Source organism: Trachinotus anak, unplaced genomic scaffold (genome assembly GCF_046630095.1).
Source record: "Trachinotus anak isolate AG129_WGS33_773 ecotype Australia unplaced genomic scaffold, CSIRO_AGI_Tana_v1 ptg000013l, whole genome shotgun sequence".
Taxonomy (NCBI): Eukaryota; Metazoa; Chordata; class Actinopteri; order Carangiformes; family Carangidae; genus Trachinotus; species Trachinotus anak.
This window is the reverse complement of record NW_027273864.1, coordinates 13852316-13879290: the sequence shown is the minus strand read 5'-3', so window position 1 is coordinate 13879290 and position 26975 is coordinate 13852316. Positions and strand designations below refer to the sequence as shown.

At 42.6% G+C, this 26975-nt stretch overlaps 1 protein-coding gene across 1 annotated transcript in view; it reads right to left on the bottom strand.

Annotated features, from left to right (window-relative positions):
* LOC139630548 (low-density lipoprotein receptor-related protein 1-like) overlaps positions 1-26611 on the bottom strand; it is an 89384-nt gene extending 62773 nt beyond the window's left edge. The window contains exons 1-2 of the mRNA XM_071494112.1: positions 25983-26611; positions 11365-11487 (exon numbers count right to left, since the gene is read on the bottom strand). Of these exons, the coding sequence (XP_071350213.1) occupies positions 11365-11487; positions 25983-26058 (199 nt within the window). The 5' untranslated portion in view covers positions 26059-26611. The remainder of the gene's footprint in view (positions 1-11364; positions 11488-25982) is intronic.
* Positions 26612-26975: the final 364 nt, after the last annotated feature.

The following is a 26975-nucleotide window of genomic DNA, read 5'->3' as shown; positions in this document are numbered from 1 at the left end:
TTCTACTTGGATTTGCACCACTCTCAGCAGGCAGAAACACTAGCACAATGTCATAGCAAGATGGATATTACTGCACCACCTTCCCTGTGAACACAGCTCCAGCTGTGTCACTCCTCACACCCTGTTGCAAGCAGATTCATGTGGAGCCATGAAGGCGCATACATTACAGTAGCATGTAGCCATGAGTTGCTATGATTGATTTTCCCTACGGCTGTTTGTCATACGCCTTGTCTCCTTGTCTCTTTCATCCATTTTGTCCTGACTACAAACTGCTCAGTAAAGCAAAAGTGCTTTAAAGTCAATCTTTATGAAATACCGCCCTTTCATTCTGTCAGTGGATGACAGACTTTCTGATGGACAGCGGGCTCTGTGTGTGGCTGACAACATATTTGTCAGACTGCTGCAACACAGAAATGATTCCCTCCCATATTGCCATGTGAGGGCACATCAAGCTGTCTGGCCCTTAATATCTGTGGATGGCAGCACTGTGGTGGGGCTCATCACAAACCATCCTACGTCCAGATACAAGACAGAGGTAACCTGCGGTGGGTGTGCAGCAAACGCTCTATGAATACACTAAAAACAGGAGAGAGAAAGGCTGACTTTGAAATATCCTTCATGCTTACTAGTGTTGGGAGTCAGTGGGCCAACTTGGTCAAGCATACTAACAGGGAGAGCCCTTAAATATTATCAGTCAATTAATTACACAGTGGCCGAACAAGGGGCTTCCTCCAAAGATACCCAAGATCATAAAACCATTTCTGATCAATAGATGAACAAACTGGATTCATCCCTCTGTCCTTGACACCCAGGTGTCCCACAGCCCTGCCTAAAATAAGGACCACCTCAACTTACTAACATCTTGTTGCACTTAAATGAAATAAAACACAAACCCACAGAAAAAGAGCAGACGCACTGTATCGCTCAGCAAATGCCACTTATTTAATGAGGAAGTTGTTTAGAGCATCACCCAGTAACTACACGGATAATGAGACAATGTACGTCAGTGTCTGTCTGACTCAGCACAGTGACTGATCAATCACATCGTACATTCACTTTGCGGTAATTAACCAGAGGTGCGTGTCGTAATGTCAGGAAAAACACAAATTGTTCTTCTGATTTTCAAGTTGGGGAACCCAGCACACTGTGCCAGGCTCTGCTCTTGTAGACAGACAAATTCATTTCCATGCATCAGTGACAGTTTCGATTCTGAAAGACAGCCAAGAGAAAACAGACATGCTGTTCCCCTCTTTTTCTAATGCTAGTTGTTTTGTTCCTGTACCTTGTTTCCCAATACTTCAGCCTTTCCCTTCTCATCCGTTGTGGATTGACATTCATCTTTTCCTCTTGCCAATTTAACAAGCAAAACCATGAGGCAGAGATCCAAAGAACCATTGTGGCAGCATAAGATGGCCACTAGGGAAAACTAGCAGGAACTACAAACACACCATTATCCTAGCTGGGCCTAGCCAAATGACTACCTTCACTACATCTACAGCATACACACATCCACATCCCAGAGGCAAAAACACCAACAATAAGCCCGCCACTGTGCTGGCAGACAGGCCTGGTACAGTAGTTGCACTGAGTAAGAAAACATATCCATCTTGGGTGAATATGAGTTTGGCCTAAAACTACACCTCTTCCTCTAAGACACTGAATCTATGCAGCTCGAACTCACCATAGAAGTGAGTGTACTGCTAAAATCATTTGCCAAGCACGGAGGGCTTTTCTCCTTAATGACCTTATTACTGAACTCTTTTTCTTGGATGAAGTTTCCTGCCTCGTGACTCTGACCAGACTTTCATCCACAAAAAGACTAATGACTCAGCACAACTTGTGTCCAGTCAATGTGTTGCCCACAACCTTGTGCTGTATTGCCAAACTGCAAATTTTTACTTGATAATTCACCACAATGTTAACCACAGTGGGGGGTTTTAAAAACAGCATTTATGTCTTTATAAAAAATGATTAACCACAAAGGCTGTATTGTAGTTATGATACATGAAATATTCGCCTGGTCCAAACACATCTGTTGCATTGTGTGTGTTTGAATCAAGGCAGATAATGGGATGGTCCTCTTAAAGACATAGTGGGAAGTTAAAATAATATTGATAGATTTGTGTTGTTTGTCAGTTTTCATTAACTGAAGACTATGATGAATATGCAGCATGATGCAAAGACTTTTTCTCTTTCCTTTCCCCCTTCTCGTTCCCGTGCATTAACTTTATTTGAAACCGATCACTCCTCTACAGGACTCATCTTTCTCTGTCTCTGTGGAATGGCAGACTGTTCACTGTCCCACCTCCAAATCACTCCCTCTCCTTCTTTATCTCTTCCCATTATTTTCCTCCAACATCTGTTGACCCATTTACAGTAACTGAATAAGAGGCAGAGGAATATGTGGAAAATAAAAGCTGTAAGAGACAAAAGAGACGGAGGGAGAGAGAGAAAGTGAGAAAAAGCAGAGAGGAGACACAGTAGACCGAGTGGAACCCCTCATCCACAGGAAGTGGACAGAGCCCCACAAGGCTTCATTCTTGTGCGAGCTGGCAGCGGGGCCGCAGTGGAAAAGGCATTGCTAATTTGAATTAAACAGGGTCTTTTATTCAACATTCCTCTACTGTGAGGGAGCCAGGTTAGCTGGCCCGGACCCCTTTTTTTCTTTGACGAGTTTCTATTTGCTCTATTCCTCTACGTAGGTCACTGACTGGTTCGGTGAAAGATCTACACAGGCTGGCTGGTACAGCCTCAGCTGTTCCCTACTCTAGCTCAATGAGAGCATCTAGGGAAAAGGAAAATTATCCTGCTGTCTCTTTCATCGACCCACGCATGCGATCCTTGTGACAGTGCCACTGGCTGAAAAGTGACGCTGGTGATTTGACTATTCTTTTCCTCTGGAGAACCATAGATTGGTCCAAGGTTTCATTTCTCTCCTACAAACATCACAAATATGTGAGCAGATTTCAGGACAGATTTCACTTCTTCCATTGGTCTGTCTGACTCAACTATTCGCCTGAGGATGTACAAACAACAACTCCAAACTTGCATCAAATTTAAAATTGTAGTGCAGTAAAGGGCTTGAGCGAGCCAGCAATATTTGAGTGGATATGTAGGGTAGCGGTATTAACACCTGATGATTACTTTTCTGGAGTCCAAGTCACCATCAGAGCAAAACAAAGCCTTTCTTCTTTAAGCATATATCAAAACAATATTTCGGCACGCTGGATTTCAGACACCTTGCACGAGTGGAGTCTTTAAGCCGCTACACACAGAGGTATATCACATGCACTTTTCCAGTCCCGGGGAGTGAGGGCAGAGCGGGTGGCGAGGGAGGCGGGGGACAAGAGAACTAAGGCCATTGTTTGAATCACACAAATCGGCTGTGGCCCCCTACAAAGCAGGCTGAGCCCCGGTGTTGTAAGCAGTGTCACGTGCGAAGCCTGATCTGAACTGCGGCACGGCCACATGGAGGGAGAGCCAGGGAAAAGGTAAAGGCCACATGGGCACAGTGATGAAGGGGAGGGGGCTCACCCTTTCTGATTATGAGCTGTTTCAGGATTAATATTTTAAAGACACATTCTCCTCCTTAGTTTTTGTTTCTGCTAGGATTTCCCCTACTTTTCTAACTGTTGAACGTTTTCTTTCACCAACAACATTTTTGCAGAATTATTCATCATGGAAACTGTCTCTTCATCTGTGTTTCCTCTCCAGTAGTAGAGAGAGGCCCAGCTGACTGAGAAGGAGTCAAGATCTGGGTCTGGATCAGGCTGTCCCTGAGCCCAAAGCTTGTTAGGCTGTGGGGATTTTCCATTCACTAGTTTATGCTTCCCTTCCATATGCTAGTCAGCACAATGCTCATTCAACCAATAACAAACACACAAACAAACAACAAGATGCTGCCAGTGCTACAGCAAAACATAAAAGGGACTTTATGTGAGCCAGAATGAGGCCAACTGTAGAGAGCAATGAGGCTGCCCACTGCCTGCAGTTTGATCTGAAATACTGCAGCATATGAAACAATAGTGGATAAACAGCACATTCTACTGTCAAACATTAGATCATTAAAGTAATGCGGCCACTTTTCACAGACATCAACCATCCAGACACAGATGAATAATTTAATATGCTGATCCATAAATATAGCTCATGAATAAAAACTGTTGCACCACTCCACTGCCAGCAGCTCTTAATGACATACTAAACTGGGCTTCTCTGACCACTGATGACCACTTCCTCACAGACTGGCTGGGCCCTTTCTGTGATGCTCTTGGCCCTCATGACACATTCTTGGACGGAGCACCCGAATCCTGACCCAGCAGCCCAGAGGCAGCCCTTGACCCCCCCCCCCCCCCCCCCCCCCCCCTCCCAATCATCTGCCCTGTCAAAGGAACAAAACCCCCAAACAAGTAGGACACGGCAGGGAAAACAAGACGCAACCAGAGTTTCGTTTAGGTTAAGAGAGGACAGCGCGGCTAACATGGAAGTTTGTGTTTTGATGTTGCTACTCAACACAGCCTTGTCAGCAAGCTCACGGGCAGCAACAGAGCAGGCGCAGCAACAGCTAGCGGGAGAGTGCTGAGGGTAACAGTGCCTGCACTCCACCTCTGTTTATTTCTGACAGCTATCCTATAAACACTCTGTAGGTGAAAAAAAACACATTAACCTGCCTCTCCAGTTGCACCTGTGGTTATGCCTCACAAATACTAGAGTTTATTTTCAGCTACCTGTATTTCCTTTGTCCAGGTCATCACATCTCGGTCTCATAGTGATTTTATACCACTTCACATCATAAATGCAGTTTATTAACCCTGGTGGCAGACTGTGCGACCTCTCTCCACTCTGCACTTGACGGTTGGATCTTTGGTCTTTTGGCTCTCTGCTCACCCCTTTCCTTCCAAGATATCAACACCACATTTTCATTCCTTCCTGGGGGGGCTTCTAGGGTGGCTGGCAGGGTGACAAGCAAAGCAGGAAGGCTAAATCCAGCTCTCGAAAGCACAACAAACTGAGCCTTCTCCAAACACAGCAGGACCACTGCTCCTGGGGGCAGAGAAACCACTAAGTAAACAGCTCTATCGGCAAAGTAAAGTCCAAGATTCATATAGGACAACACCACCAGACACCCCCAAAATAATAAATAGATTGAACCTACATCGGTATTGGTTATGAAAGAGGAAAAGTAAACAGATAAACCAGTGCCATTCATCCCACACACCTGCTTCCTTAAGCTTGTGCATAAAAGGACAGATGACAAAAGTTTTGATAGCAACTCTCACACACATATAAGGCTGTCTCTCTTTCTCCAGCTTTCACCCACAAACACACAGATAAAAGAAGAAAAATAGACCTAATGCCTACTGGAAAAAGTTCTTAAGCAGTGACTCTATTTCTGAGACTGAACAGACTCTTTATTTGATTCATTCGCCTATTATTTCCTCACAATGGACTGAGGATTAACCTAAAACTATTAGTACTGTGCAAGTTTTTCTTGTAGAAGAAGGGAGAGGCAGCCATACCACCGCTCCAGAATGACTAAATATCTGAAAGGCACCCAGTCTACTTTGGCTTAGAGTTCTTATGAAGAAAGCAGGAGACTAACTTTAATCATCACAAATTAAGCGCCGAGCCCACTCTCCAGACAGTCATTTTCATTTGTTACGTAGAGCATTACAAAGCTAATTTAAAGGACAGACAACTAACTGTCGCATAGAAAAACAGCTATGCAAATGACAGGAAAGGCCTGAGGGGGTCGGAGAGGAAGATGAGAGTAGTCGTCATCATGAGAGCCAGGAAACCTGAGGAGACCAAAGTTAAACAACCAATGCACAAGACAAGCTGTGTCTTCAATAATGCACTCTCGCATACGGGATGTAGTCATTTATTGCTGTTGCTAATCAGACACAATGTGATTTATTATACAAAGTGAAAGACTAGCCACGAGGCAAGGACAGGTGTTCAACATCTGTGTGCCTCTACCGTCAAGATGCAGGCTGGGGGCTTCGATTACCCATACTGTTTATCATACTGTTGTTCGTGTGTTTCATTCTCCCTCATCATAAACCCCACTCTATCTCTCTTCTTGTCCCAGGCTTGCTCCTAGTCTCCCCCTTAGGGTGCCTCTGGCCTGCCCCACCCCCTTCTGCGCAGAGCCCTGCTGAGATTACATAATGCTCTTTTTAAAATTTAAACCCCTGACACGCTTTTCTTGGCTGAACACACGCTGGCCTCTCCTGTCCTGCTTCAGGAGCCAGCCAGCTTTGCCCTCTCTTCTGCCCCGGCCTCAACTCCTCATCTAAAAACAGCCAGCTGGTGGCTGGTGGATCCCATCCGGCTCTACACACCCTTAAATAGGGCATTTATATATGTATATAATATCTACATATACTCTGAACCTTGCCAGAGGAAGACCGCAGATCTTAAAAATATTTTAAATTTTCAATTGATGGAGAATGCCCTGGATTCTTTGGATGGCAAGAATTTCATTTTTACTACATTGGCAAACAAATTATACATCACTCTGCAATTTCATTTGACTTTAAAGGTTCACTAATTAACATTTTTGTATTAACAATGGAAAGAAGTACCACTGTAATATAAAAGGTGTCGCTTGTAGTAATGAACCAACAGAGAAATATAACTACTCAGTTCCCCTCAGCTACCTTTAGCTTCTTTCAGCCCATTGTTTTGGTTTTACAACCTGTGACTTTAATTCTCATTAGCATTGTTTCCAGTCACAGGAGGCAAAAAAAAAAAACTTTTAAAGATTTTTTTTTGGTGGTTCTTGCCTTTATTTGGCGCTGCAAATGTGTGCAGTAACCATTCAGCTACCAGAGCGCTCCCAAGGAAAACCTTAAATAAAGCAACTATACAGTACTGGTCCAGCAAAAGAAAGCAAACTTTTTGACTAGCTAACAGGCATATGAAGCATGTAGCTTCTGAAGAGCCAGGTATATCCCTCAGGAGTTGGTGGAGACATAAACGGAGCTAAAAGGAAGACTTACATTCACAAGATGGCGATAAACAAAACTCCAGATCAGTGTTAATGTTGCTGTTTGTCTATTGGATGTGTAAATAGGCAACTGCTGGCTAACACGATCAGCTTTATAAGATATGTCTGCATTGTGCTTAGAGCCTGTTGAGCTGCCCCAGGAGGCAAAAAGAAAAAAAAAAAAAATACATAAATGCAGGTTTTAATTTTTCAGACACATTTAAGTATTCTGGCTCAATTGCCTAATTTCAGTAAATTAAATAATAGTTCTACAGTGCATCACTACAGTGGTTTACATTTTAATTCTCTAGTTCAATAAAAGTAAAATGTAACACATACTGTCATAATTTGTAGCCAATTTAGTGCAAAAACCACTCACTGCCAACATGCATGTCATTTGTGTTATATGAGTTTCAGAGTAGTGCACACTCAGGGTGACAAGCCTCTCCATGTAGGTGAGTGATGTAATGCTTGCACTGATGTTTGTGTTTATGTGTTTATGTGTGTGTGTGTGTGTGTGTGTTAGTGACTTCTGGGGAACGCCATTGGGAGAACACAGTTGAAAGCATGTTTGAGCTTGGTTTTAAAAGGGTACAACACTGCTGTATGGTCTACATGACGATAACAAAATGTGTGTAAAAGCAACAGAGGAGAGAGCAGACCGAAATCTCGGCATTTACACGTGCACTCACACCTGCAGGAACAAGGTGCTGGCAGGCGACAGACTCTTTCATGTTGAGCAAAGGTTGTTTTCCTTGACATGTTGATGGCTATCTGGACTGGGTGGTGGCTGCCTTTAGGAGACAGTAGCAGGATCAGACAGATCACTCCCTCTTCCATATCTGCATTATGTAACCACCGGCTGTGGGTCAATTGCCTGGTAAATGAAACCACTGATCATATACACAGATACAATAAACCCCACTCGTGTCTCATTACAACTTCCGAGCAGACAGATTAATTATAAAACACCCCGGATTTTATTTCTTTTCATGACAGTCTCTCATTTTTTTGACAGGAGTCAATGAGATGCACATTACATCATAAAAGATTATGTTTTCCACTCTGAAAGTGGCTTTTGGAAAAGGGCTTCATCTCCTAAAGAGCTAATTGGAGCCTAGGTGGGAACTGTCTATAAAACTGCCCTTATTACAGGACAGGGCCAGGGGACGTCATTGCAGCGTTACACACTTCCTGTGTTTCCAGGGCAGACTCGCTGCATGTGGGAGTGTTTCAGGACCCTAATAAAGTCTACAGCCCAAGGAGATGGCAGCTCCACAAGAGCCTCCGCCCAACCCGAAGGCTACGGACCAGACATTTATCTTCATTACGTGCCTTTCAATTGTTCATTGATAAGGAATGCAGATCAAAGTGCTACATAAAAGTCATATGCCCAGACAAGCATTTTGTTTTTGTTTCACTCTTTCAGCATCCCTCTATGCCAGTCTGACCCAGCACGCCGGGGTACAAAGGACAGCATTGTGGGGGTTACACAGCAGGGCAAAGCAGCTGCACTGGACAGTGGCTGACTTCACTGGCAATAGCCAACACCCCAACAAAGGCCACTGTGAAGCCCCATCCACATGAGTGAATAAATAAACCTCTCTCATGCATCTTTCAACCAGAAGCATCTGCAAATGCGCCTTTATCACAACAATTAAACTACAAATGTTACTCGATATATGGGCGGTGTACAAACTGTTTGGAGACACATATGTATGATGCGTAGCCATCTGACAGCTTAGCATTTCAAACAGTGTTAATTTTCCATCCTTGTGACAACTTCTCCCGCTCAGAAAAGTGGATTTCCAGTTTTTCTGTAGAACATATACATATGATGAGCTACGCAAATCAACCTTATTTAACTGGGTTGATTCATTCAGTTCTCGACAGCTTCAACACCCAACATCTGTAACAAACTACAATTTTTTTTAGCTTTTTCCCAAATGGAATTTTCTTTTTATTGGATAATCTGACAGTAGAGAGCCACAGGAAACACAGGGAAAGAAATGCGACAAAGGTTGGAATTGAATGATGGATGTGGTGGTTACGTGGCATGCCTCCTACAATGTTGTCCACCAGTATGTCTCAGAAGTCTTAAAGAAAAAGGCTGGCGATGTCATTCTTCAGTTGTCAGCAAATTAAATGCATTTGTTCAACTTTTAATCGTTTTCAAACTTTCTTTCCTGTCTATGAAAAGCAGCCTCAAGGCCATTGGTTCCTACCAAAGAGGTACATTTTTATAAAAAGGTCATTAACACATTCTTTAATTTTTTTAAAAATCTAAAAAATGTAGTAATAACTAGTAGTAACTGTTCATTGCAGTTCCCGTGTTCATTAAAATGAAGGGACAGACTGAGGTTTTTGAAAAACCATAGATATCTATGGTACAGAGTATGAGCTATATCAGGGTTTGGCTACTCAGACAATACTTGTTATAATGAATTCATTGTTGGTGTTGATCTTTTCATGAGATTTGTTGACAAAAAGAAAACTTAAGAATATTACCAGACTTACCTGTTGATTTCAACCCTTTAAAAACGAGTGTGTTGTCGACGACACATTTGCGCAGGCACACTTTGGATTACCGTAACTCTGTCACGGTTTGAGCAATAGGAAAATTCCAACAGTTTCTGAAAGCTAAGACCTTGCGCTTTAGGCATATAGGTGTCATTACGGTAATTTCACCGGGCGGGCATTTCGAGGCTCCGGTGATAAAGGATTAATGAAGCATAGCTGTCCAATAGTAACCCAGTTAGTTAGTTCCAGCTAGAACCACCCTGACAGACTACTGAACCTCCTCTACTGACTCCTGTGCTTGTTCAAACTCTAGCAGATGATAGTGTTTACTCCAACCTTTGTAATGCACTTGGCAACTTTAATCAAAAACACCTAAATTCTAAAAAATCCGAGATAAGACCTGCATTTATTTTTCTCTGGGACTTGGACTTGGGTTTTCCGCACTGACCCCGTGTAAAGGCAGGTCCCTCTAGAGCATAGGTCCCATAACTGGTGTTTTTGAGAGAATTTGGCATAAGCTAGAGGAAGTAGCATAAGACAGGAGATGGAGTCACTGTGTTTTTGTCCCAGATACAGACACGGAAGGAGGCTGGCCCACAGAAGAGAAGAGGGGAAAGAGCAGGTTGTGAAAAACAGCAGGTTTCTCCATTGCTCTGGGCGAGTCTCTAATGACTTCCAGACCTGCTCTCATACAGTCTCTGCATCTAGTCTGCAGCTATAGCACTCTACCCCGCCCTCATGTACGCACACATACACAAACTGTCCCCACCCACCCACCCAGGGCCCTCTGTCCTCTTAGAAAACTACAGGCGTTTCAGTCTAAGAGGCCGACCAAAAAGACACTGCTGCTTTCATTCACTTCCCAGGGATTCAGCCTCAAAGCATCTCAGCTCTAATTAAGACCGCCGTCTTTTTTTTTTTTTTTTTTTTTAGTACTACTTTCAGTTTGGTTTTGTCTCATGACTGCATCCTCTGTGGCTCTAAATGCAAAAGGAAGTAACATCTAACAAAGAAAGACAAACTTTGTAAATCTCCTAATTGGGCATGACAGGACTATTCGAAGTCAAAATGACCTCTCTCTCTAGCTGATAAAACATCCCATTGTTTTCTCCTGCATGGCTGTGGTTAGCCAAATAAATCCAATTGCCCATCAATCTCAGTCTGCTAGCCGATGACAGCCTTTAGAGTCTGTTTGGAGAGATCAAATGCTACAATAATGTATCAGCATAGCCTTGATATCGCAAAAAGTGCCTTTTAAAGCTTTCACAGTGGGTCTCACATCCCTTTCATGAAGCAATTTCAAACATCTGCCCCTGTTGAATAGTGTTCAACTAAAACCAGTTTGCATAATTCACACATTACTAACAGACTGTCTTCTGCACAGATAGGCTGAAGATGTTACATGACCCAACTATGAGTTTGCATTTTTTGTGATGAATAAAATCATAGACTAACGTTCAAATCTATACAGATTTTTGTATATCTGAACCTGCCTTAAACACTCTTTATTCATGTCAGAGGAGATGAGCAGTGAGAGCTTGTATTCCACTGAATTCACAGACTTGACTGGGCAAAAAAAAACGTGATGATGATGTGAAAAAGAAGTGTGCTAAACATACTTGCTTACAGGTACTTCAGATTATATGATACACAGATCTAGACATATATATCTAAATAAGATGAAAAGCATTTTTCTCTAGGCTTCAATTATCAACCCTGCATGGTTAAATGTCAGCCAAACTTCATTCTGCTGTGGAGTCAGATGTCGCAGAAGCATAATCACGGTACACGGGATGATGACCTGCAACATCTGGATACAATACACGGGACTGCTTCAACGCAGACAGACTTACAAACATCAGGCTCCTCATCAGAGCCGTCGGGGCAGTCCTTCTCCCGATCACAGCGCCAGCCCTTAGAGATGCACGTCACCCCGTCTTTACACACAAATTGCTTTGGGCTGCAGGTCTTTGGGGCTGAAAAGAGACAAAGACAAAAGTGAATTAATGAAAAGATTGCTGAAAAAAAAAAAACAGCTCCTTTTGTGTCGGTGATCTTTATTCCTGAGGTCTCATTAACAAGCAGGGTCTGTTGTGTTCAGAGCCAATAGTGGCCCTCACTGGCCTTAATTAGGTTCTGGAAAGTTGTTACTTGATGGAGGGAATAGAGAATGGATACACAAAAACCAAAACACATGGTCATGCAGTCCTGGAAAGGCTTTGCATAAACCTGCTGCACCTAAATATCCAGGTCAGTGTTCCCAGACCATTTGCAGTGATGCAGCACGTCTGGAAGATATAAAAGAACATCTTGTTCAGTGAATTACCCCCCTATCATCTATTTCCCCTTCAATCCAACCTTCCAGAGAGGGGAAAAAAACTGCCCACTCTATCCACGGCCAAATTCAAGTCCTCTCAGAACAGCACATAAACACACATCTCCACATAAGCAACAAAGCTGAGTCACTCAGAGGCGTTCAGGGGAGGCTCTTGATGAGTGGAGTTTGATTCAACAACTCACTGCTGAGTGGTGACTTGTACTTAACACTTTTTTTTTTAAAAAAAAGGGAAAAATAACCATGTGTCCAGGATTTACTTGAGATTATATTTTGAACTCAGAACTTTTACAAACTCAAGTGGGAAAGAGCAGATCTAAACCTCTAAACTGTCTGTTTATTCAGGAGGTATGTCATTGAGAAGAGCAAGGACCAATGGAGACTTAGACATAGACTTCACTCTTCATTCTATCCTGGTTTCATGAACAAACCTTTTATTCCATGCCTTTAATGTTATTTTTCTCTGAAAAATTCAAATAGCTAAAAAAATTTTAAAAAATTAAAAAAAAAACTCATTTACTAAAATCTCTTGTAAAGCTGAACAAACCGGTTTTATTCTTACCAGTGACAGGCTTCTTCTACAGTATAATTTCAATTACTGGTTACTTATTAGTCAACAGACAAGAAATGACAGGTTTATTAATCTCTCATCAGCAGGAGTAATAAGTCTATATTAGTGCAGCTCTATAGGTGCTTTCCAGCACTGCAGAGCCTGCAAAGCCAAACAGATGTGATTATTTCTTGTGGTTTAACACACAGCCAGCCTACGGTTTGGAGGAGGCAGTGTTGCCAGACTGGGCTACTTTTTCTTTAACTGGGTGGGTAAAAATGGATTTGAGTGGGTTAGTATAGTTTAAGCTAAACTTTTTGTACATTCATTAGGGAGGTTTACAAGGTTAAACATTGTTTGTGAAAGGTGAAAAGGACAAGTGCATGCAGATGTTCAAAAAGCAACAGGATGTTAGTTTTTGTCGCCCTGCTTATCAACCTGATCAACAGCTGCAGCAGTTGCAGGGATTTGCAGTATGTTTTTACAGCACTCATGACTGAAAAAGTACTGTAACCTGTTATTCTGTATTATTACTGCCCAACACTGAACATTACAAAAGCAAAGGCACATTAACTCTCAGACAAATTATTTAAAAAAAAAAAAGATATTTAGCCAAATATTACAACACTGTGAAAAAAGAATAACTGAGGCCATACAAGATATAGCCGAATGCAAAACAAATGTATTCGACCTTGAAGTGCTGCTTCATTATTTTCCCAAATCGGTTCATTTATTAAATTGAAACAAACATTTTACTAGATTAAAAAGAGCAACAAGCATTCCCAAACTGTAATTTGATTTCTCATATGAATAGTTGGCTGTCTGAATATTTATGACCAGCATGTGAGTAAATTAATTTTGTATCATTTGAATTCATGTTTCTTTCCACTACATCGGGCAAAAGGTCGTTTTATACATACTCCACTTCCACTTCTTTCTGTCATCGCTGTCATTACATTGAACATGAGTGGTTACTCTTCCAACAGACACAGCCCTCTGATACAACTGATCGTTTACATTGTTAAAGTTATTTTACAAATCGTGGTGTGCAGATGAGTGTGAACAACTCTGTTGCACAGACAGATTCTTTTAAGTGAGCCTTTAAAGGGTCAGAATGTGAGGTCCTGATTGGAAACGATGATATTGTAACTCTAGATTATTTAGGCATACAGCATGACGAACAGGACAGGGGCGGAAGTATGGGATAGGATAGGGGTGGATGATGGGATGAAGCAGGATAAACAGGATGACTGTATTTACATTTGAAGCTACCCTCTAACTTCAGCAGTGAAGGGAATCTTGAAATGGAACTCAACCTAAATACCATGAATTCAACCTGACATATTGCTGCACACATTTGCACACTCCCCACTTATCCTCCTCCCTATACCGCTGCGATCAGTGTGTCTCTGTGTGTGTGTGTGTGTGTGTGTGTGTGTGTGTGTGTGTGTGTGTGTGGTGGTGGTGGTGGTGGTGGGTGGGGGGGGCGTCTTTTTCTCTCTCAGAAGTCACAAGGTTTTGAATTATTCATGAAATGCAACCAGGCTTGTGTTAAAGCGTTTCCTCCTTGCTCCTCATCCTTCTTCTTTGGTGCGTACGTGCCTGTTTGTTTGTTTGTTTGTTTGTTTGATTTGTTTAGAGGTGTCAACACCAGCCATAGCAGGCAGCAAGTTGTGGTGCATCTGTCTATTGTCTATTGTTCATTTAGATGCTGACACGCTCTAACTCGACATGCTGTTAACCGCGCTTCCAATAATGGCTGTGGGAAGAGCGCGCTCCCGCCTCAGAGTCGACCATGAGATGCTGCTGACAGGAGGATATCAGCGAGAGGAGTAAGTAGGTCAGGAGGTTAGTTAGCTGGAGGTGAAGCTGCACAGCAGGAAGGGTTACTGTACCACCACCTCAGCGGGCTGTAGACAAACCCGCCATTACAGTCAGTCGCACATCGTCCAATCACAACTAGACAGTGGTAATGAACATAAATGCATATATGTTTAATGAATACTATTTTATATCATTTAGGCAAAGGTAGTGAAAAATCTAGTTTTGGCACACTATTTTCCATTGTTGGTTATATGTCCTTTGTCTGTTCTCCACTTGTAAAAACTCAAACACTGAGATTCCAGGAAGCACAAACCACACTGGTGGTCAAGTTACAGACTGTGGGTGATTATTGTCTTCCATACGAGATGTGAGGAGAGATGCAAAGGAAAGTAGCAAGGGAGAAGGAATCAAGGAAACAAGTTTTCGGAGAAGTGACACATCGTTCCTCTGCATTACAAAACTGTATTCTGTCTTTACACTGTGTAGAGACAGTTTATAGGTAAACTTTACTGTTCAGCCACTGAATGCATGCACACTGGTAGAGGAGCATTTTTTAAAGATTTTATTATTTTTTTGCAACTGCATCTATTGATATTCCTATTCATGATTTAAAATCTCCTCCAGATGATAATAGGAGAGAATGTATCTGTTGCTGACTAACAAGTGACTGTCCTGCTTTCCCTGACTTTAAAATCATCTATATTGCAGTTTTTGGCAACAAGATTAATGCCTTAAGTTGTTTATTGTTTAATCAGACCTGCAGTTAACAGATCTGATCATTTTAACTACAGATCAGAACTAAATTAAACCTAAACCTGAGAGTAGCTTAATGATACACACTGTATACATTTGCATGCCAAAACAAACCTAATGTTGGTCAAACATCTTGAGTAGCTCAGCTCACCGGATGGATGTTGGCTTATTGCTTTCAACTGACGCCACAGAAACATTACAGAAGTAATGTGTCAAAATCAAGCGACAAACTTTGGATTTATCTGGTTAAAAATACTACATCCACGTGATATCTGCACTGTAGCAAAACATACTTATGGCTTTGGGGGACTTTTCAAGGTTTTGTGCTCTGCTGCACATTACAACATGTCTCTTAGGTATTTGTCTTTTGTTTGAAAAAGGAAATGATACAGTGAGGGAGAGAATGAAGCAAAGAAAGAGGGCAAACAGATGGATATGACTCAGGGTGACAAAAGAGAACAAAGTCGATGAACTGCAGCGATGAGAGCAAATGGAGAGGTGGGTGTGAACTACAAGTCGGGGGTGGGGGGGGTGGGAGGGGCAGGGCTCTCACAGCTGGGGACAGGCTGAGGATCTGAGAACAGACTGAGCTGGGCTGGGATACTGAGATGGGATGGAGGAATGTCACACATGCTATCAATGAGCGGCCTGTGTGTTTACCAAAGTGGAGGCAGCATGAAAATGCTTTGGGTCATCGCCATTTGGGCCCAGTTGCAAATCCACTGCCCTCTGCCCCCACCCCTGTCTGCTAGTGCTCCAGGATGAGCTCAATGTGGTTGGGAGGAAGAGTACTCGACTAAGGCAAACACAGGCCTCGCCCCCAGCCACAGCCCCATTTCCTCCAACACCCACAGCTGAGCTATAAATAAGTTGGCCGTCTGCCCTCTGAGATCAACCGGGGCACTACAAAGCTCCAGCAGACGCTGAGACTACCGCCTCATCGCGCACCACTCAACAGTGGTTGAGCTGGAGGTGGACTTAACATACTGTCAACAGTGGTGCCGAAAAGAGGCCTGAGCAGTATGGAATCCAGTCTTCAAAGCCGTCTGTGTAAGGTACCGCACAGCGAGGCGTTCCGTCGAACGGACAGCCACAATTCAAGTGCCCCTGAGCGAGACTATCTGTACCAGCTCTAGATCTGCTGCTCTGTAACTTACCCGGTGCCCAGACCTCACAGTGGAGGTACGCCAGAAACCAGACCAACAGGGATCGGTTAACTGTCTGCAAACCGTCTATCAGCCTCACTATAACAACACTAAATGTCTACAACCATACTCGCAGCTCTGTGGGGCTATACATGGGTGCAGCGGTGCTCTGAGCTAAGTGCTAAATGCTAACATGCTCAAAATGATAATAGCATCCTGATGCTCAGTAGGTATAATGGTCACCATGGTCACCATCTCAGTTTAGCATGTTGACATACTGTATGTTAATTAGCAATAAAAGCGCAAAGTTAAGCTAATGCTAATGGGCATATCATTAGTTTCAGTGGAATTGATTCAAAAAAATTTTAGCTGATGTTGGGGCGCTATGAAAACTCAGAGGCCAAAGTTAAGGTTGGTGGATAATCGATCAACGGACAGACATTGCCATCTCAAGAGTCAGTATTTTTAATATGGCTAAAAAATCTGAGGACATTTTTACACAGTACTGTTTCACATCAACAGCACATGAACTCTGTGCCCCTTATTTTTATATATATCTAGTATTTATTACATATTTTAAAATGTATGGGTTTGAATGTGTAAGTGGCCGAGGGTATGGGTGAGATGTGCTTGGGCTGTGTGCGTGTATATATTTGATATCTATTTCTATATTATCTATTTATGCTGCTAACTGGATTGCTCCAATGAAGTTTCATTGTATGTCCTACAATGACAATAAAGATCTATCTATCTATCTATCTATCAACATTATAGATGACTATCCTGAGCTCAGATCTGTTGCATAAGTCTGGAATCTACCGGTGAGATAACCAAGCTGGCTTTTTTCCCTTGACTTTCGTGAACTTACGTATGACTATTAGAGAGCAGAAAAGGACGGAGGAGGAGAAATACAACATAGTTATAGGAATATTTTGTGCATAAAGTTCATACTTTTACATGAAAGCAGCTGCTTTTCCTTTACTACACATACACCAGATAAACTTCCTCAGGCTACATCCCCTCTGATCCGAGGAGCTGATGCTTTCTAGCTTCTAGAGCATTGTAACTGTTGCTGATTCATCCAAAACTATTGAGAATAACAAAGCTGGCAGGCCGCACAAAAGCACAAGGTGGGTGTGCTGGCTGAAGTGCATGCGTAGTGAATTATTCAAAATGCTTACAGAGACTACCTGCGATGTCCGCTGGGAGAAAAACATCAAGTTTAGTCTACTGAAGATACCATGTGCTCACACTAATAAAACACTTCAGCTGTTGAGAAAGGGGGAGAGGATGGTCCTACTGTCCCAAATTCTCTGCTGCTGGAAGCGATAAAGATTCATCGTGTTTTCAATTATTCAGGAGGGGGAGGTTTATATGAGGGCAAGATAAACAACTTGAATTGTATCTAATTCATCTCGACACTTGGCCAAACCTTGATACACACCTTACTGAGAGCCAGGGACTGGAATAAAACACGGCCACTTTGACTGACTTGACTAACTAGCCAAACATCTTGACAGAACGCAACAGAAAAAAAACATCAGAGATTCTGCAGGGAACGGATGTTGAACAACTCAGACATGAAAAATTTGGAGTGGGAAATGTGTTTTTAATATTTTGTGTTCAGCAGCACAACATCCCTCTGCAGACAATGCCCTCATCAAGACCGAGTTTGGAAAGTAATGAGACAGCAAGCAGCCAGAACAGCCACGTATAGGAAGAGAGGGCGGCAAAGAAGAAAGCGAGAGGGGCAGGAGTCTGTTTTCCTGACCTCTGGGCTGAACTGAGGGGGGGTTCAAAAGTGAGGGAAGAGTCTACAGTGTACTGGCTGGTTTGGCTGTGGCCTGCCACCTCCTCATCCTCCTCCACAGCCCAGGCTAGAACACTGTGGGATTTTGTAATGGAAGAGAGTGAGAAGAAAGAAGTGGGGAGGGAAAAAAAAAGTTTTCCAATTTGTCATGTTACAAAACAGAGAAAAAGAGGCCCCAGCTGTGCCTCTTAAATAAACCTTTCCGGCAGAGTTTGAAGGAGCTGTGGAAGCCCGATCGCTAGTGACTGGATGGTGATATAAGAAGACAAAGATTCAGACAGATTTCAGACATGGATTAACAGAGAGAGCAGATGACAAAGCATAGCCATGTTTTCATAGAACTCATCTACATTATTTTACCAAGATTTTGAAAAAAACAAAAAAAAAAAAAATTGCCACACAAGTGAGAGTTTGAGGATGTTCGCATTCTGGACGAATGTGAGTTTCTAAGACTCTCTGTGTGCTTTTAAGTCTACGTAAGTGTGTGTTCCGCATACACTTAGAACTGAGGAGAATTAACATCAGGAATGTGCTCATGTCTGGCCATAGCTGCCAAGTAAAATGAAGCTCCGTCATGCAGGACAACACAGTCCTGCCTGCGATTGTTTGGATTTTACAGGTCAGACTCAGTCAGTCTATGCGAGTCTTTGTGGTACTGAGAGGCAGAACCTATTAAGCAAAGCAGAGTAATCAAATGTGAACTTAATTAAGAGCTATTTGGATGTCTGACTGAGATTTCACCATGGCTCAACCCCAGAGGGATAATCAACCATGACTGCTATTTGTACTAGACTCAGTGTTAGAGCTCAGAGGAAGGAGGCTATACTACGACCTCCTTCACTTCCACATAAGGATTAAATCAAATTCAGCGGCGGAGAGGGGACGAAGCAGAAAACCACAAAGGTGTGATCCACCATTATGAAGTTAGTCAGTTTAGACAAATCTCTTTGCAACCCCACCGCCAGAGCACACGCCGTATGCAGCTGCGCGTGGGGAGAGAAATGACAATTAAGCCTACTTAGCATGCCACCGAGGGAAACATATTAAAGAAGATTATATGAAATTCTTTCGTGCCTTTTCATAAGACCAGTACAAGTTCCAAGTCTCAGTGTGACGCATGCGTTTCATGAAACAGGACCAGAATCTCTAGAACGTTCTTTCACATCAGCGACACAAGAAGTCCTGTCACTGATCTTGTGCATAATGTTGTAATCTGAGCCTGAACTTTGCTGCCACGACAGATGTTTTTCACACTATATTTCAAAAAGGCCTAAATTCTATTAAAGTCAAGAGTTTGATATTTAGGAAACTAGGCCAATTCACTTTCTGGTGGAGAGTAAGATGATAGGAAGAAGAGTGATAGGAAAGCAAATAAACGTATCTCCCAAAATTGCTAACAGTTCCGTTAAAACATGTCAGTAAAAGTCAACATGCAAACATGCAGGTAAAACATTCATTAACACATTCACTATATTCAAAGCGCCACATCATCTCCAAATTATGAAAAATAATGTTCAGGGACATTTGCAAAATATATTCCATTTAGTTATGGTGTGTGTAGGCTAATAATAGTAGAGCGAGCAGCCGCCCGTTCTCCTCCCAGAAGCATACAACGCACATAATCAGTGAGACCACACTGCCTACACACATGCAGTTGAGTGTGGGAAATCCTCCTCACTAAAAGCCTGACTGCCCGAAAACAGTGTGCAATATTCAGAAGGATATTCATAGAGGTTTATTGGATGTGATATCACCTCTAAATGTTTGTCAAGTATTGCCCTATGAACTTCTCTCATCTGCACTGTTTTGTTCAGGCAGAAGGCAGAAATAACAACTGTGGGTCCACTGACGGCCATGTGAGGAGGTTTTTGCCCCAGAGCGAAGGGTGACTGCCTGCTTGAAGGATTACTGTTACAATTAGGCTTAGGTTAAGGTTAGGGTTGGGTACTTTGTGTTAAGGATTATAAGTTTGGAAACACATCTAAATCAATGTCCCTGCGTGACTAATCACCCTGGAAAATGAAAGCTTGCCAGGATGAAGCTGTGGGGACTAGATACAGTGCAAACTGCACTTTATGAGGTAGTACAGTGGGGAAGAATGAGCTCTGTTTGTTTGCTTAAATATTCCACAGAGAATTAATTCGAATATAATCTACAATAGGGACAAGTCTTCTCCATCACACTTTTGTCCCTGAGAAGAAAGGATGTCAGTGAAAAACTCTGTTAAAAGGATGTGAATGAACACATTTGTTGTATGGGCACATGCTGAAAATGGACTGTAGCTTATCTGGTGCAGGCACCAAGATTGCAAATTTTATAAACAGGGAATGAAAATGTCTATCTGTAGCTGGAATTGAAACTAAAGCATGTTTGCGACAGCAAGTAATATGACGTTTGGGATCCACCCAGTATATTAATTGATCTGAATAAATGCATGGTCTTATGCAGCAGCAATACGTCACACAGTCTCCATTGTACAATATGTAAGAGCAACCTGACAAACGAGGGTCACAGCTTGATGCACAAGTCATCAACACAAACAGTCCTTTCAGACTGACACAGAGGCCTGAGTTAAACCCATGTTTGCTGTTGGTGTGAATGGGTCAACATGTCTGTCGACCTGACCCTGACACTGCCTAGCTTCAGCATGAACGGGTGAACACGGGTCACTGTTACTTAATTACACAATAGAGTAAGTTGATATAATATAAGAAATACTTTGCAGTTGCATAATCTTTGAATGTCCAGTTCATAGGAACATTGCAAAAGTGAGATCAACCTTTAATGGAGAGAATTGCACAATGTCTGAATTTTAGCAGTGATGTGTCCAGAACTGCAGCTGCTTACTGGAGCCTTTTGTGAATATGGCGGTGCCACGTTTTTAATCATGACTACTGGGTTGTGTTGACTGGTCAAACTTTTACTGAATGAGTGCTCATTGTCCTGTGTCATTCAGGAGGTTCGTGTGTGAAAGTGGTGAAAGACAAGTCAGCTGTGTCAGGACATTTCACAAAAATCTCTGTGGCACAGTAGCTTAAAGAAGACACTTATCCACACCCTCTACTGATCACTTTCACCTGAAGAAGATGGCCATTGTATGTGAAGGCTTGTTGATCAGGAGTAACAGCTTCATCACTAATTAAGTTTCTTAAGACATCCTTACTCATGCAGATACAAATTTATCAGCTTGGTTATCGAGGGAGTATGATCTCTTAAATAGATAATTACCAGACTGATAATAGAGGCTGCTGCTGTAGCACTGTAAAGTGAAATGTCTGTTGCATCATCTGTGAATTATTGTCAAAGAAAAGTGCAGGACATTTTGACATAAAGCTCAAGTGAGCTATGGTCATAAAAATCAAAGTAATGGGTTTTTTTTTTTTACACTTGGACGTACAATAAGTTGGCCAAAGCAACTACAAGATGTCTCCTCACTGTTTTGGAATTTTTGTGTTTGGGCCAATTTAAAGCTGCTCTAACCAATATTTCTATATTGACAATGCATCACATGACTTGATGTGAAGCTCCCCTCAGCTCTGACAACTTTCCTTTTTTGGTTCACTCTCACTGCTCTGACAATGTCTTTTTCTAAAGCTTTAAATGCCAACTGCATGTAACCTGTACCTGTACACTACTTGGTCAGCACCAAATGGCTGACAAATTAAGTTAGCGGCTAGCTGTTGAACATAGTTGTTTAAGAGCAAAACAGAGCTAACAATTCATCAGGTGGCCATTTACAGAACTCCAAAGGAACACTTACGTCAATCCATATCTGCTGGATGTGTAAATAGGCAACAGGCAACTCTACAGCTAAAAGCTTAAAAGGTGATAATATGTCAGGATAGTATCCACAGATTCTTTCTGCTGCTCACAAGTGGCTGAAAAAAAGTTATGTTATTGCAGGCTTAAAGTGTACAATGTGTATTCTAAACACAAATGTCCACAAATGCTCACTCATTCATATCTTTGAACTTTTAACAATTGAATAAAACAGATTTTTTTAGCCAATACAGCCTCCACCCCAGCATTTGTTCTAAGATACAAATCAAAGGCTTGCGGCAGAGAGGGCTTAGCATTTTCTCAGCCTGCTGTCATCAGTGCAGTGCAGGGTTTTTTGTATCGTTACCTTCAGATAGCTGTGGTGGCAAAACTTGCTGGCTAATGTATTCTGAACACATATGTACATGTTCATGATAACCTCTGCAGGTTTCCGCCCATCTTCTTTCTGAGGGCCTCCTCACACCGTGTATCTCCTTATCCTTAAATAGCTCCATCTAGATAGTGTATCTCAATCAGTGTGTCACAACTCTGAAGTGGGTCACGGGGCTGTTCTGACAAGCTTGCCCACATCTACCCAGAGCACTTAAGGTAAAATAGATGTCACATTTTAAAAGACTTCAGCAGTGCTTTCAAGCAATTCCGAAAAAAAAAAAGCTCTTGTATGAACATTTTTAAATTCTCATAGAAGCTGAACCAAATGAGCTGGAATCACCTTAAGAAGAACAAGCATAGCCCAACATTTTGCAAAAAAAAAAAAACCAACATTCATTTGTCTTCTTACTGAAAGTTAGATGAGAAGATCAATATCACTCTCATACCATTCAATATGAAGCTGGAGCCAGGAGGCAGTTAGCTTAGCTTAGCATAAAGACTGGAAACACAGGGAAACAGCAAACCTGGCTCTGTTCGATGATAACACAATCTCCCAGCATCTGTTAAGATCACTTCATATTATATTTTGTTTGTTTAATCTGTACAAAATCAACAGTGTGAAAAAAAGATGCTTTTTTTAGTCAGGGTTATAAGGGGGGGGGGGGGGGGTATTCCTTGGCAGGGAGCAGTGACTTTGCTAGTTGCCTAAGAGGTGCTGTCAGGGTAGCTGTTTCTAGTCTTAATGCTAAGCTAAGCTAACTGGCTGTTGGCAGGCTACATATTGAACAGACAGACATGAGAGCGCTATCAATCTTCTCATCTAACTCTCAACAAGAAAACAAGTAAGGACATTTCCCAAAATGTCAAACTATTCATTTAAGGCTCAGCATTTTGTCTGTTGTGACATTAAACAAAGAAATACAGGGAGCAGTTACAGTGTTGCCATTTTTTTCAGAAACTGAGCACCCCCCGGCGACCATTACAAATTAATACCTCCCAGACACTAATATTTCACATCAGGCATGTGGCCATTGAACTGTTGTATTATCTAAAAGATGCATTTTATTTAAGCAGCAACCAACGAACTGATCTCAGCCATGTGCCATTTTAAATGTTGCTTGTGTGACACAAAGTCAACAGCAACCAGGACCTAACAAATGTATTCTGTTTTCCATATTGCCCTCAAATGTCAGTAAACAGTAAAGTGGTAACCTTTTGGCCATGTGGAAGTCATTGGGATGGCAACCAACCAACCAAACAAGCAAACAACCAAATTGCTGGGCGATTTCTAAGGCCTCCGCCACCAAATGTTACAGCACAGAAGTCCACAGGGGAAAACTGTCAGGAGCAGTTTGGAAGGTGAGTTAATTAAGAGTGATGGAGTGGGATGCGCTAGTTTTATTATCAAGGATGTGGTTTTAATGAACGAGTCTAACATTTAAAAGAGGGGGAAAAAAGGAAATGTGAAATGAGGAACCAGGCTTTTCAGATAGAGAAGGCTTGCTTAAAAAATATTTCAATATATATAACTGAATGAAATAAATGGAAATGGTTTGAGTTGAAATTATCCCAGATGGCCTCGCTGACAAGACCTCAAGTGCACGTTTCGATTTTTTTTTTTCTATGGAAGGTGAAAAAGCCTTTGGGAGAAGGCTACTACTGTCCATTTCTGAGGACCAGTGATCTCCTTTTGCAATGACATTACATTCATGGAGTGAATTCTTTCATTAGGGCCTTTTCCACTGGGCCCCCAATTAGCAGCGCTTTCTGAACACTTTGAGACTGTTCATGGAGGTATCCTCTGGGAAACAAAGAACAGTTTAGACCCAATTAAATTCAGGGTTTGTTGGTGGCCCAGGGACTTTGCTGGCTACAGTACTGACACAGTGAGAGAAAATCTTTAGAGGTCTAGAAAATGGAAAAAGAAGTTGAAGGCAAGTCTGAAAAAAATTTTTACTAGTAGCATATGTGTTTCAAAGGGCCCTAAAAATCAAAGAGGCAATTAAAGAGGTTAAAAAGCAATTTAACTATGCTTGGAAGCAACCAACATGCAGTATAGCTTCCTACAGTATACAACAAATGACACACCAGCTAATGCCTGGTAAGGCTGGAGTGATACAATTACAGGCACCCAGTAAAATCCATATGGTAAATCTGACATTCGGTATAAGTGAATTAATATATGGGCCATGTCAACTGTCAACAAATCTTAGTATATTTCCTTAAGAGGCTCTGGCAACAGGAGCAGTCTCTGCATCCCAGAGGATTTTCAAATAAAGATATGGTTAGGTAATCTCCTCTGGTATCCAGCACAAGGCTGACTCATCAAATCAAGGCATAAAGACTGAGAGGGAGGAAAATTTCACTAAAACAATAACAGCACATCAAGGCAGAAGCAGTTTGTTTTTGAGGCAGGGTTTCTCAGCTGTTGCTGTAGACTGATGAGGAGGGAGAAACTGCAGGTGATTGCAGGCTATCCGAGTCTATCTTCAAGGTGGTAATTTATGTGGATTTTGCTCCCTAAGAAGCTCACAGCACTGGATTGCCAAGTGCAATGAGTTGACTTCAAAGGCGAGAGGGAAGCATTTATGGCTTGACGAAGAATCTCACCAAGTGTGGCTCGTGGCTTAAATCAATCATGCGGGTTAAAGTCCTGCTGAATTTGATGAAATGTCAAATTTAGAAACCCCGGTTAGCTTTATGGCAACAAGTGCTGCTTCTCCGAAATATCTTCTAACAGTAAAAGTCATCCTAAAAATATTCCTAGGTGCGTAGTATTCATCCCCAGGTCAGACATTTCCCAGAATGAATGTGAAGCATTATTATCTTTGCAAAAATAAACCCACATTCTCTTTTCACCTGCAAAGAATTTAACAAATTTGTCTTCGATAACGCCCTTTTCCTCTCTTACCAAACACAGGAGTGGGTGAGAGGGACTTAATAGTTTCCAGAAGTTGTTCCAGGCTGTGAAGGTGTGTGTTCACAAGGTCGTAGGGGGAGCTGTTTTGAGCTGCTCACTATCTGCCTGCGGACCACAATATGACTGTTGGAGGGCAGGGGGTCCTAGCCTGTAAATATCCACAACAATGTCCAATACCTATTGATGGCAGCACTGCACACCTGAGCTTGTGAATTAGGAAAACATGCTGTAGTAATAACATATATAACTGCGCCACAAAAAAACTCTTTCCAACAAGAGATAGAGAGAAAAAAAAAAAAAAACACAAACACAATTAAAACCTCCACTGGAGGAACAGAAACATTCCAGTGTTGTTGGAGGAATAGCAGCAGTGCTGTCATCACATCAGCACACCACTCAGTGAAAACTGTTGAACGTGGGCAGACTGGAGCCCAGACACAATAGTTACATTACAGCTCCACAGATGAAGGCTCCAAAGATGACATTTTTTTAAGACCATGGATTTGCCTCCCTGTCACTGAGGACAGTAAAAACTCAATGTATGCTGCCTCGACATTTTTGAAATGAATGTACAGCCCTGTAACCTGTGGTTTACGGAGGAACTGGGGCCTATGCTACAGTTGCATCAGTGAGTGTCTGTGCAAATGTGTGAGAGCGCCTGTGTACTGCAGAAGGCGGGGGGGGGGGGGAGAAATGTGCGAACCACTTGCTGTGACATTGCAAAATTCACATGTGGCTCTGGAAGGCAGAAACAAAAGAGCGCTTTAATTGTCTCGCCTCGGTTTCATCCCCTCCACGTTGCCTCACTCAGGCGAGCAGTCATCCCTCCAGGGACTAGTCTACTCTCAATGCAGTGAAGGCACAAAACACACACACACACACACACAAAAAAATCCCGCGATAATCAGCATGAACACATTTATATAGTTTTCCTAAGCATTTTCTACAAGACTCAGGTTCTCCCTAAATCAGATCTGCTTACCATCAATAGCCCCTGCTGGAGTGATTACTTCCAAACTGTGCAACAATCCCAGGAAAAGCAATCCTGTTGCCAACATGTTGGCCGTGGTGCGCAACACTGTATTCTATCTTGAAAGAATATTAGTCATCAATCGCCCCTTGGTCCTGTCAAGCCGGAGGTTGCAGGCAGGCGACGACGTGTAACCGTGCCCAGGCGATGATGCTCCTCACTGGAAATCCGCTTTGTGGGTGCGCAGTGAAGCTGACGAGGCTGCTGCTGCTGCTGCTGCTGCTGCCTGCCTGCCTGCCCACTTGCAGGATGATTTTTGTAGACTGTCAAGGCAAAAAAGCCGAGGCTTCTCCCAGCCCAGGGTCGCCTCAGGGGCTGCTCAGATGCATGGACAGCCCTGTCACAAAGGCTGCTAGCAGGCTGAACTGTGCATCAAGCTAGCCTGGCTTGCGGTCGAGATGAAGGAGAGCTGGCGCCTCTAATCATGCAGTTGTTCGTCTTTTGTTCTCCCTGCCCCAGTGAAGAAGCCGCAGGAGGAAATAAAGAAGTGGATCAAACGCTCCTCTCCTCCCCGCCGCCTCTGCTGCTGCTGCTGCTGCCGCTGCTGCTTCTGGCCACAGATTGAGCCTGAAGCCCGGAGCCCAGTCAGTCAGCGGTCTGAGTGACGTTGCAGCAGCGGTGGGTCGGCTGGCCCTCCCCTCTCTCCAGCACCCGACACCCCGCCATCCACCTCCACCTCCACCTCCACCAAACCACACTCTCACGTAAACTTACTGCAACTGTGTCGGTCCTGGATTGAATCATTTCGTGCGGCTGCCATGTAGCATTTTATTCATTTTATTTTCCTGTCCCATCCATTTTTGTCTTTTCATTCAATGTATGCAAGTGCTTTGCATCTTGGTTTATTATGCTTCAATCTTGATGATGTTTTAATAATAATAATAATAGTAATAATAATAATAATAGCCGAATGGTCATTTAAAAGGTCAAATGAGCACTAAATAA